The 12,530-nt window shown below is 38.3% G+C and overlaps 2 protein-coding genes across 2 annotated transcripts in view; one reads left to right on the top strand and one right to left on the bottom strand.

The window, feature by feature from the left end:
* The window catches only part of LOC131430228 (GTPase-activating protein skywalker), a 184,636-nt gene that overhangs the window by 95,259 nt on the left and 76,847 nt on the right, over positions 1–12,530 (bottom strand). The window lies entirely within an intron of this gene.
* On the top strand, positions 3,922–6,019 carry LOC131430229 (uncharacterized). Its single transcript, XM_058595006.1, has 2 exons — positions 3,922–4,218; positions 4,877–6,019. The coding sequence occupies exons 1-2, from the start codon at positions 4,216–4,218 to the stop codon at positions 5,852–5,854; spliced, it is 981 nt and encodes a 326-aa protein (XP_058450989.1). The 5' UTR covers positions 3,922–4,215; the 3' UTR covers positions 5,855–6,019.

Raw genomic sequence — 12,530 nt, forward strand, 5'->3', positions numbered from 1 at the left:
ACTATTTTTTTGATTCTCAATTTATTCTATGATAGCAGGTCGAATGGTACCAAATATAAAATAATGAGCAATTTTGTCCACATCAATTCCACAAAATTTCAAGTATCTCTTGCCGCTGTGTTGGTGTCTTTTCCGTGCACATGCGTTACTGCATGGATTCAATAAGAGACCGAATTACTCAGCTCAGCTCGAAGATTTATTGTTCTCTCTGTCACGTTTGGCTCTGTGAGAACTTGTATGCACACCGTTATGGGAGATTTCAGTGGCGTATGTTTATGGCTGTTGAAAACAAATTGCTGTCTCAGTTGCAACGTCAAATTTCACGAGATGCCACTGAACTTTGGAATTCCACGTAAGAAAAAATCCGCTTAACTTCGGAAATCCGCGTAAAAAAGACCTCAGTGTAAATAAATTCGCATGAAAAAATTTTTGGTTGATGAACAGACAGACTCACTTGGGTTATACAGGTCCCCGGTTTCGGTTTCCGGAAATACTGGATATAGTGGACTAAAACTCTAAAATGGAACTTACTTCGATTTCTCAGAGATGGTTGAACTGGTTTTCATAAGCGTAGATTCAAGTTAACGGTCTCGTAGTTCCATAGCTGGTTGTTAAATTTAACTAGGACTCGGCTTTCGGTTCTGATAATTTAAGGTAACAAGTGGTAAACAAACAACAAGTAAAAAAGGTATTTTGGTAATCTAATATATTTTGGTACAATATGCATATTTTTGGATGTAATCAAAATGAAGTTTATCGTGTCTCAGAACTTAAAAAAACTTTAAAAAAAAATAAAATTTAAATATAAAATCCACCCAAAACAATCGCGTAGTTTCGGAAATCCGCGTAACTTTGGAGATCCGCGTAGAAAAATATCGCATAAAATAAACCGATTGAAAAACCTGTTTTAATCCACCTAGTAGTGTAATGATGCCTTTCTCATATCAATCATACTATCAGATATACTGCTAAGGTATTCTACAAAATAATTTTCTTCGGTTCTCAAAAGAATAACCGGAATCGGTTTAGTTGGCCGTCTTCTGATGACTACCGATTGAAATAGTTTTTCTGCTTCGCCCCTTTAAGTGATTGTATAAGATTTTTTTACACTTTTCACCCTATAACTCCAGAACCGGAAATCGGATCCAAATGAAATTCAGAACCATTCATTTGAGTCTAAGTTTGTAATAATCGGTATCACCATCTCTGCGAAAAATTAGTGCACATATTTTGATTTTTTTCGCTCATTTTACCCCGTAACTCCGTAACCGGCAGTCGAATTTTGTGTGTGACCATAAGAGCTTTCATTTTAATCTAAATTTGTGAAAATTTGTTTAGTCATCTCCGAGAAAAGTTGATGCAATTATTTTTACTTTTTTTTACATTTTTCGGAACCAGAAGTCTGATCCAAATAATATTCAGGAATTTTGTATGGGATTACAAGACCTTTCATTTGAATCTAAGTTTGTAAAAATCGGCCCAGATATCTCCGAGCAAAGTGTGTGCAAAAAAACGTGCTTAATCCACCTAGCAGTGAGATGATACCTTTTTTATCATCCGCATGTGTTTTTCTTCGGTGGTTTAGTTCTCATGACATTATTTTAATGACCGTCGTTTCAAGTGGCAATTTAAAGTTCTATTCACTCATTACCCTGCAATGTCGAAACTGCAAATCAGATCGAATTTGAATATAAAGTGTAATAATCGATTGAACATTCCATGAGATGTCGAAGTAAGTTCCACTTTAGAGTTTTTCGTCATTATTTGCGGTACTTCTAGTGCCGATATTCAGGAACCAGCATAACCTCAAACGATTCGTACGGTCATAAATTATTATGACGAATAAATTGCAATAGTTTTGAGTCCAACTTTGAAGCTTTTTGGATTGTTCGGTATGAATTTTAAAAACTCATCACCTTGTAATTCCAGAATCGGATAAAATTTAATTATTTTGTATGGGACCATAAATTCTTTAATTTGATTTTTTTAATTCGATTTGTCCTATTTTGCGAAAATGATTGAGATTTGAAAAATTATTCAATACTGGAACAGGAATCCGAAAATCGGTGTAGCCGAAGTCTGATAAATAAACCTGAGGAGTTGTATAGTTTACATTCGATTCAAAATGTTTGAAAATCTGTGTGATCGTAGTGCGAATTGAATTTTAGGGTACCTTTCAAATCGAAAACTGAATTCCGCTGAAACTGAAGTAAGTTTCTTTGGTAATCGACTATCCAAATCTACTACCCGATAAACCTGATAAATTTATGTGAAATGAATATTTTCATACTAATCACCCTGTATCCCCTAAACCGTAAATTGGATCTGACTAAAAAGCGAGATGTTTTATAGAATCTTAAGAGCTTTCATTTCGATCTTTTATGGTTCCTAGATTTCATTTGAATCTTAGATCGGTCCAGCCATCTACGAGAAAAATGAGTAACACTTTTTTAATTTCGTTTTACATATTATCCTGTAGCTCCGGAACCAGAAGTCGGATCCAAACGTAATTCATGAACCTTGTTTGGGAGCACACGACTTTTGATAGGAATCTGAGTTTGTAGAACACGGTTGAATCATCTCCGAGAAAATTGAGTGAAAATATTTATCACACACGCATTTGCTGATCTCGACGAACTGATTCGAATGGTATATGGGTGTTATGTACTTCCTGCATTTATTGCTGTAAGTAGTTTAAATCAATATAATTATGGAGTTGCTTTCAACTTGAAAATGCTGCCATTATCTGGTTTACATGTGTCATATTCGAACAATTATGTTGCCAAAAACGAATCGTGCTAAAATCGGTCCGAGACCAAATTTCATGAAAAAGTATGTTGTACACAGTCTTTTTGGTACTTAGAAACAATTGTATGTAACAGTATAAAAAAAATCGTGTTTCACGTTGCTCCCAAGCATTGCTTTCTCATACAGCGTTCAAAACGCCTACTGATGGAATAGGGGAAAAAGTCGCTTACACAAAAATGTCGATATCTCCGTTAAAAGTGGACGGATTTGAATAATCTATGGCTTGTTGGATAGCTTTTACCGTGCGGAATCTAAGTCTGAAAACATAATCTGTTTTCAAGGTCAAGTGTGACAGATACTGTCAAAAAACTGAAAGTTTTGACATAAAGCTTCGTATAACTCAAAAAGTAAACATCCGATCTCAAAACCATTCAATAGTGTTCTGGGTGACGGGAAGACTTTTCATTTGCGACTAGTTTGATCAAAATCGGTTAAGCCATCTCTGAGATCTAGACCTCTTAGTTGACAACACACATACAGACACAGACAAATACACACACACGGACTTTTGCTCAGTTCGTCGAGCTGAATCGATCGGTGACACTGGGCCCTCCGGGCAGCGGAAATTTTTTCTAAAGTTTGAGCGAATTCCATACCTTTTTTTATATTTATAAAAAAAGGTAAAACGTTGCATACACACATACACACATACACACACAGACATTTTGCGTACACGACGAACTGAGTCGAATGGTGACACTCGTCTCTTAGGGGCCCCGGTTCAAAAGTCGGTTTCCACGGTGATTGCATAATCTTTCTATATGAGAAATGCAAAAAGACTGTAATATAAAATTTTTGATTTTGTCTTCACGAAAAATACCAATCAATAGCAATATTGCCAGCGACATCTAACAGTCGAACCTACAAGCAACAACTTGTACACCTAGTAAATTGAGTTTAATAAATATATAGATCTGTCCTGTAATTTTGGTTTTTATCCGATTGATAGTTGATGTTTAGTTCAGTGTCGACGATTGAATAAGTCTCTGGTCAAGAACAGTACAAATTTCATCTTTTTGCAATTCCAAAATAAACCGCGTGAGGTTTACTGTGACGACTATGTCTTGAATTGCTCCCAAACAACAATTTCGAACTCAGTAGTGTAGAGTCGAGGAAATAAATATAATTTAAATACAGTTACTTGTTAATACCCATTCAATTATTATTCCTGAAAACCCCGATTCCACTCTGGTACAATGAATACAATCTGTAACATGTAGAGAGAGAATCTACGACATGAGAGCGAGATATACTTCGAGCTCAGTAGAGAACATACATTGGCGAGGAACGGACGTTAGCATAGCAGCGGTGGAATAACGCAATTCCATGAAAGATTACCGGAGGAGGATTAAACCGAAAAGACGTTGATAGAGATTCTACAAATTGGCGCAGTCGATAGGATTTATAATGGTGAGTCTGGATAACATAAAATATAGATTTTCTTCGTCATCCGGTTGTCCAGTGGATTTTTTTCCAAAACTAGAAAATGGCTTCCTCCTTTCTACCTATATTCTTCGATTATTGCTGTCCAAACCATACACTGTTGAACGATAATATTCTACAGTGTTGGTACAATCAATATACAAGTAAATAACTCACTTGGATCGTTATGCATGAGGTGGTATGTGGTATCTGAAAGTTGGAGCATTGTGTAATGTGGAAACGCGAGCCCGGTTGACGACCGAAGCGCATGTGTTAGTAAACCAAAGCGAAATTAGCTACATTATGGAATCAATGTTTGTGTGTGTGGTATCGCATAAACAGTTGCTAGCAGAAGCAAAATAGGAAAAGTTAATGCTGATGGCATAAGACTTTGGTTGCGCATAGGGATAAAACTGCGAGGCCGGCTGAAGACCGTAGCGCTTAAGACAGAGAATAACGCGAGGCCGGTTGAAGACCGTAGCGCACAAAACGATTGAGAATGTGAGACCGGTCCAAGACCGCAACAAAAGATGATGGATATTTAATCTTGAATGAATGACCATGAGAACTATAATAATGTTCATAAATTCGAATTAATGTGTGTTACATTGCGTTACATTAATTGAGGTCTTGTTAATATTTACAGATGAACTCAGACAAGGACTGGCCGTTGGAACCGTTTAACGATTCATTGGTTCCATCTGATTTGCGACGTGAGTGGGAAGAATGGCTCAGAGCGTTTGAACTGATTGTAGAGCTCAGGAAAATCGAATCACAACATGAAAAATTCATACTCCTCATGGCACGAGGAGGCCGAGGACTCCAGCGTATTTACTGTAATTTGCGACCTGTTGATGGCGAAATTACCCCAGATCCAGTAAAAGTTCCTTTAATACTTCCCGAAACGCCAGAGTACGACAATGCGGTGAAAAGATTAAACCACTTTTTCGTGGGTAAACGAAACGAACGGATTGAGCTGGAAGTTTTCCGTTCGATGAAGCAATTATCTGACGAACCGTTTAGTTATTTTATTTTGCGGTTGCGCACACAAGCGACGCGGTGTGACTTTCGATCCCGCGAAGAAATTGAAATATTACATCAAGTGGCAATGGGTGCCCGTGATGAGCATGTCAGAGATAAAGGTCTGGAGGATTCTATGTGCTTAGATGATTTGACAAACTACGCGATGAACAGAGAAATGTTACAAAAGCTAAAGGAGAAAGTTCGTCAATGCAAGAACGACGAAGACGATAGATCAGTTGCTGTTGTTAAACAGGACTGGAGGAAAAAGCCGAAATTTAATTCTAGTTTCCGCGAGAACCGTTGGGGCCAAATAAAACATACTGAGGTTGAATGTGGAAATTGCGGTTCGTGGAAACATTCTAAAGAATCACGAGAGTGCTCTGCTCGAAAAGCTCGGTGCAACAAATGCGGGCGTATAGGCCATTACGCAAGAAAATGCAAATCAAGCAACTACGTTAACGTTGGAAACACAGGGACCAGAAACCGTTCCAGAGCTATGGATGTTAATTCGTTACGAGTTGACAATCCATACCGTCACCATGAGGAGTTTGCTAAGATTGTATTACCACGTGACTCATCGGAAATATCGAAGGTAGAATAGTTTGCATTTGTTATGTTGAATTACATAAAAGATTTAAGGTTATTTTTCATTCATCGACATCATTGCATTACAAGAATAATGCGAGGTATCGTAGAATCTCAATGAATTTGCAATACTCGAATAGTAAAGAATTTAAATACATGATCTAATTTAAAAACTATGTTTCTTTTATCTTCGCCAAATTCAGGTACGAGAGAGAGACAATGGATTAATAATATGTAAAATTGATAAAATTCCTGTAGTTTTCCTTATTGATTCTGGGGCATCCATAAACACGGTTACTGAACAAGATTGGGATGAACTTTCCAAAAATGGTGCAAAGGTTTACAAAAAGCGGTATAATTGTGACCGTCATATTACTGCATACGCTAGCCAGGAACCGTTGAAAGTTCTAATGATTTTCGAGGCTCGGATCTCCATAAACGAAAGCAAACCCGAAAGCTATGCGGAATTTTTCGTAATCCAAGGGGCAAAAAAGTCTTTGCTGTGCAAAAGAACTGCAGAAGATCTCAATGTCCTAAAAGTTGGCCTTGATGTGTCTAATATCGAAATAAAATCAACTGTCTTTCCAAAATTCCCGAACATTCAAGTTAAGTTGTCTATCGATCCAAACGTTCCGCCAAAGAAAGTTGCTTACTTGCGTATTCCAGTAGCAATGGAAAGAAAAGTTGAGCAGAAAATCCTTGAGATGCTGAAAAGCGACATAATTGAACCAGCGGTTGGCCCACCTGAGTGGATATCACCTATGGTTGTGGTTCCAAAAGGAAGAAATGATATCCGCATTTGTATCAATATGAAATATCCTAATCAAGCTATCCAGCGCGAATATTATCCACTTCCCATGATAGATACGCTGTTGAACAAACTCAGAGGAGCAGTGTATTTTTCTAAACTCGATATAACATCGGCCTTTCATCATATCGAACTTCATCCGCACTCCCGTGGAATAACAACGTTTATGACTAACAGGGGGCTCATGCGATTTAAGAGATTAATGTTTGGGATCAACTGCGCCCCTGAGATCTTTCAGCGAGTAATGACGGAGATGTTGACGGGTATCGAAGGAATAATTGTGTACATTGACGATATAGTTGTTTCTGGAAAAAACCGAGATGAACATGACTCTCGTTTACGAGAAGTCCTAACAGTACTCGAAGAAAATAACGCTACGCTGAATAAGGAAAAGTGCGTATTCGGCGTAAAGCTGCTTGAAATACTTGGTTATGAGGTGAGCGCAGCCGGTATTAGTCCATCGAAGGAAAAAATTGGCGCAATACGGAACTTCAGGTTACCTGAGACAAAGGAGGAGGTTCGAAGTTTCCTCGGAATAGTAAACTTCATTGGACACTTTATACCAGATCTTTCAACAAGAACTGAGCCGTTGCGTCAATTCATTAGAGGAGATGTTCCTAATTTCGGAGTAGTTCAGAAAGAAGCGTTCGAAGATTTACGTAATGAGATATCAAATAAAGTACAGAAATTAGGGTTTTTCGATCCTATGGATAAAACTGAACTATACGTAGATGCGTCGCCGGTTGGTCTCGGAGCGGTTTTAACACAGAAAGATAGTTCGAACGTTGCACGAATAGTGAGTTTTGCCTCGAAGGGTTTAACAAAAGCTGAGAGAATTTATCCACAAACCCAGCGAGAGGCGTTGGCAGTTGTGTGGGCGGTTGAGCGTTTTTACCCATATTTGTTCGGTACAAGATTCACAATACTAACGGACCATAAGACGTTGGAGTACATATTCGAGGGAAAGCATCAGCATGGAAAGAGGGCATGCACTAGAGCTGAAGGATGGGCCTTACGTCTGCAACCTTACGAATTTACGGTTCAGCATATTCCAGGATATACTAACATATCGGATATCTGCTCTCGTTTATGCACAAACACAGAGGTTCCATTTGACGAAACCACGGAACACTTTTTATGCTCGATTGGCGAAGTTCCTAATGCTTTAACGCTTCATGAAATTAGAACCGAAACAAGTATCGATAAAACCATGTTGGCGATCGTCAAAGCCTTACAAACGCATGAATGGCCACATGAGTTGTTCCGCTATCAAGCATTTGCAAAAGAGTTGGGGGTGATCGAAAATATAGTCGTCAGAAATGATCGAATAATACTACCAACGAAACTACGACGAAGAGCGCTAGAAATTGCTCACCGTGGTCATCCAGGTATTGTGGCAATGCGTCGAAACCTTCGACAGAAAGTCTGGTGGCCATGTATGGACCGTGACGTAAGTGAATTCGTGCAACAATGTGCAGGTTGTTCTGCAGTAAGTAAAATGAATATCCCCGAACCTATGCTACGGAAATCGATGCCAGAGCGAGCGTGGCAAGAAATTGCAATTGATTTTTTTTCAGCCAAGGAGTGTGGTACATTCTTGGTCATAATTGATTATTATAGCCGTTTCACAAAGGTTATAGAAATGAAAGGCACTACAGCGCAAAAAACTATCGAGGCTCTAGAACGTGTGTTTTTGGAGCAAACATACCCGGAAACGATCAGAAGTGACAATGGTCCTCCATTTTCTTCTGATGAGTTCGCAAATTACTGCATTACCAAAAACGTCAGGCTCATTAAGACTATCCCGTACTGGCCGCAAATGAACGGCCTAGTTGAGCGGCACAATCAAAGCATTTTACGAGCTTTAAAGATTGCTAAAGCTCTTAAACAAGATTGGAGGAAAGCAATTCGAGATTACGAATATATGTATAATACTACACCACATTCAGTTACGGGAAAAGCACCTTTGGAATTGTTAACTGGACGACCAGTCAAGGATCTGCTTCCGTCCTTGCATACTGAACCGTATTGGAAACGTGACGAAGAAACTCGAGACAACGATGCTATTAAGAAAATGAAAGGAAAAATTTATGCTGATAATCGGAGGAACGCAAAAAAATCGGAAATAAAAGTAGGAGATGATGTCATGGTGAAGAGCTACGAATCAGGAAAGTTAGAAGCGAACTTTAAACTTGAGAAGTTCAAAGTACTGAAGATAAATGGAAACGATGTCACTATTATCAATGAAGAAGGTGTAACATATCGTCGTGCTTTAGCTCATCTGAAAAGATGGCCACATTCCCTCGAATCACATCAATCTCGGAAACAGTCAGTTGACAGTCCTCAACGCGCGTCTGATCCATTGCTGTTAGAGGCTCCTAAACCAGTAAACATCCCAGAGGAAACAGAGCGCGGCTACAAGCAACGACTAAACTCTCCGATCCTCCGACCTAAGCGAACAAAGAAACTTCCAGCCAGATACGACTTATGAATGACAGCACGAAAATTTTTTTTCTTTTTTTCTTCCACTAGAAAAGAGATGTAGAGTCGAGGAAATAAATATAATTTAAATACAGTTACTTGTTAATACCCATTCAATTATTATTCCTGAAAACCCCGATTCCACTCTGGTACAATGAATACAATCTGTAACATGTAGAGAGAGAATCTACGACATGAGAGCGAGATATACTTCGAGCTCAGTAGAGAACATACATTGGCGAGGAACGGACGTTAGCATAGCAGCGGTGGAATAACGCAATTCCATGAAAGATTACCGGAGGAGGATTAAACCGAAAAGACGTTGATAGAGATTCTACAAGTAGTATTTTAAGGGGTTTTACATGTATTCCAATTGGAATCTGTTTTTTATCTGTATTGTAATTGGGTTCCAATAAATGATTATTAAAAAGTTATCTTGGCATTAATAAGTGACTCCGAACTAGTTGTTCGAATAGAGGAAGCGTAGATGCTTTTGTTGAATTAATTTCACAAAGTTATCCCAATCATCAAGCTATATCAAGTTTATATCAAAAAGCGGGTTCCGTAACAAATCCTATCTCTATAATAGTTAAAATAACAACAAATGTCAGAACAACATAATACAGATGAAATTCAGTTTTGAATAAAAATGATCGGTGTTTCCAGTACGAGAAAAATTAAACTGTGACCGCCAATTAATACCCTCTTCGTCTATGTCAACTGGATTCGACAAAATGACAAATTACTGTTGCGACTTAATTATTACTGTGGTTTGCCAGTGCTGAAATTATTCTCGTTTGAATACTCTCCAACGTGCCAGAATCTCTGCTTAACTACAGAAACTACTTCGCTCGTATGAGAACAACAGAAACCAACAAAGCTCGAAAGGAAGTTGCAGATTGAAAACAATCAAGTTTTATTTGAACCGGAGATAACCAAACAAGATCACCACAGATGGATAATACAAGTGTCTGATGAAAACCCGTTTAATCCGTATACGGAATCGAATTTTTTTTTTGCGGATAAAAACGTAATCGGACTAAAACATTTAAAATTTCAAAAACTTGTCTCAAAACACCAGCGCAGTCTGGTCAGTGCAAGGTAATGACATCGAAAGGCTCCGTTCTTCGATTCCATAATCGCACCAGTTTTTAGAAGCAAGCTGTTACTAGATTAGACAGGAGTACTTGTCTGGGCGTACCGACCGACACTAATGGAGTGTAGACATTAGCGTGCTGCAAGCAAAATATGCTTGACTGACAGAAGTAGAAAACCCGTCACCAGGCTGGCTGCTGCTATGTGGAAAATCGTGAAGCCCCCGGGCTCTGCCGATTACACCATTGCATTTGTAAATTACAGTTTAGGAAATATTTAATGTGCTGTGGTTTACGATGACTGTACCAACAGCTTTCACTTCGGAATAAACGCTGTATGAGGACTTACTATCTAAATGGAATAATGATCTCGAGGCCTACGGCACTGTAATGGATTCCACATGTCAATCTTTACCGTCTCTAAAGAGTAATTTGCCAACGAGTTATACCACCAAGGTAAAGAAGCACTTAACTTGTAACCCTTGGAGTGACATTAGCCATCATATAAAAACGCATGACAATCTATAAGCAAAAGAAAACTTTAAAGTAATCAAAGTATTTTATTTAAATTATAACTTTAATATTCACTTCCCACCAACAAAAAGCAGAAAGTAATTGAAATATATAAATACCATAACAACAATAAGAAACGTAGTTCCAGGACTTCACTTTATACAGCCAAAGCATTCTGTTCCAAAGCTGATCCGTTTATGACACCACATCACCAGGATAGTAAAACCAGTATTGACCAATAAAAAAAAAGTTGATCATATTCGTGATTGGTCCAAGCCTACCACAACATTCATCGTGTCGCGATTGACTGTTGGCTTTCTGTGTGCTCATTTAGAAGTAATTCACTCCATTTGACAGGATAAGTGTATCTTACTCAGTTCTGTGTTGTGTTTACAAGCCGTTGTAGTTTGAACAACGAGCGTCCATGTTTGAGTGAACACACAGCGCGCCTTCTTCAATGGCAGCTATTCGTGTGTCACACACGGCTACGCTTATCCAATTTACCTGGTCATAAAACTGATTGAGAATAATTGGCCCCAAAGATACTACATGTTTTTGTCACTGAAATCCTACCGGTATATTTGGCGTTCTCAAGAAGTGCAAAGGTACTGAAATCTTTTTGCAGAAGTTTTTAGGCAAATTAATAAATACAAATCTACAAAAGTTTAAGAATCACGATGAATTCAAAATCGTAAAGTTTTTACCTAAGTGATTTATGAAGAATGACCTCAGTAAAATGCTTCATAAGGACGTCATCCACAAATTATGCCACACTTTAAGGGGCGACGAGAATTTCAATAATGTTGTAATGGGGGAGGGAGAATTTACCAAAACGTTACATCACATAAGTTTAATTTTGATTCGAAATTTTCGGCTTTTATATTTTTTTCGGCGAGATAAACTTGAAGTTCAGGAAACGACCACAAATTGAAATGCTAAGTCTTTTTATTATTACATTTGTCCGCTAACAGCTCTGATCAAAATACGTCTAACAGATCGGCTGAAAAGTTCGTATCGTTTCTATGAGAGGGCGCCACTAGAATTTAATCCATACCATTTTCAGTTAGTACCAACCTTCAAAAGATACGTGTATAAATTTGACAGCTGTCTGATTATTAGTTTGTGAGATATTGCATTTTGAATGAAGCTACTTTTGTTATTGTGAAAAAAAATGGAAAAAAGGAATTTCGTGTGTTGATGAAACACTACTTTTTGATGAAAAAAAGTGCCGCCGATACCAAAAATGGCTTGATGAGTGTTATCCAGACTCTGCACCGGGCGAAGCAACAATTCGTAAGTGGTTTGCAAAATTTCGTACTGGTCATATGAGCACCGAAGCCGATGAACGCAGTGGACGTCCAAAAGAGGCTGTTACCGATGAAAACGTGAAAAAAATCCACAAAATGATTTTCAATGACCGTAAAGTGAAGTTGATCGAGATAGCTGACACCCTAAAGATATCAAAGGAACGTGTTGGACATATTATTCACGAATATTTGGATATGAGAAAGCTTTGTGCAAAATGGGTGCAGCGTGAGCTCACAATCGATCAAAAATAACAACGAATTGATGATTCTGAGCAGTGTTTGGAGCTGTTATATCGAAATAAAACCGATTTTTTTCGTCGATATATAACAATGGACGAAACATGGCTCCATCACTTCACTCCGGAGTCCAATCGACAGTCAGCTGAGTGGACTGCACGCGATGAACCGAACCCAAAGCGTGGAAAGACTCAACAATCGGCCGGTAAGGTTATGGCGTCTGTATTTTGGGATTCGCATGGTATAATTTTC

This window comes from Malaya genurostris, chromosome 2 (genome assembly GCF_030247185.1).
Source record: "Malaya genurostris strain Urasoe2022 chromosome 2, Malgen_1.1, whole genome shotgun sequence".
NCBI classification, from domain to species: domain Eukaryota; kingdom Metazoa; phylum Arthropoda; class Insecta; order Diptera; family Culicidae; genus Malaya; species Malaya genurostris.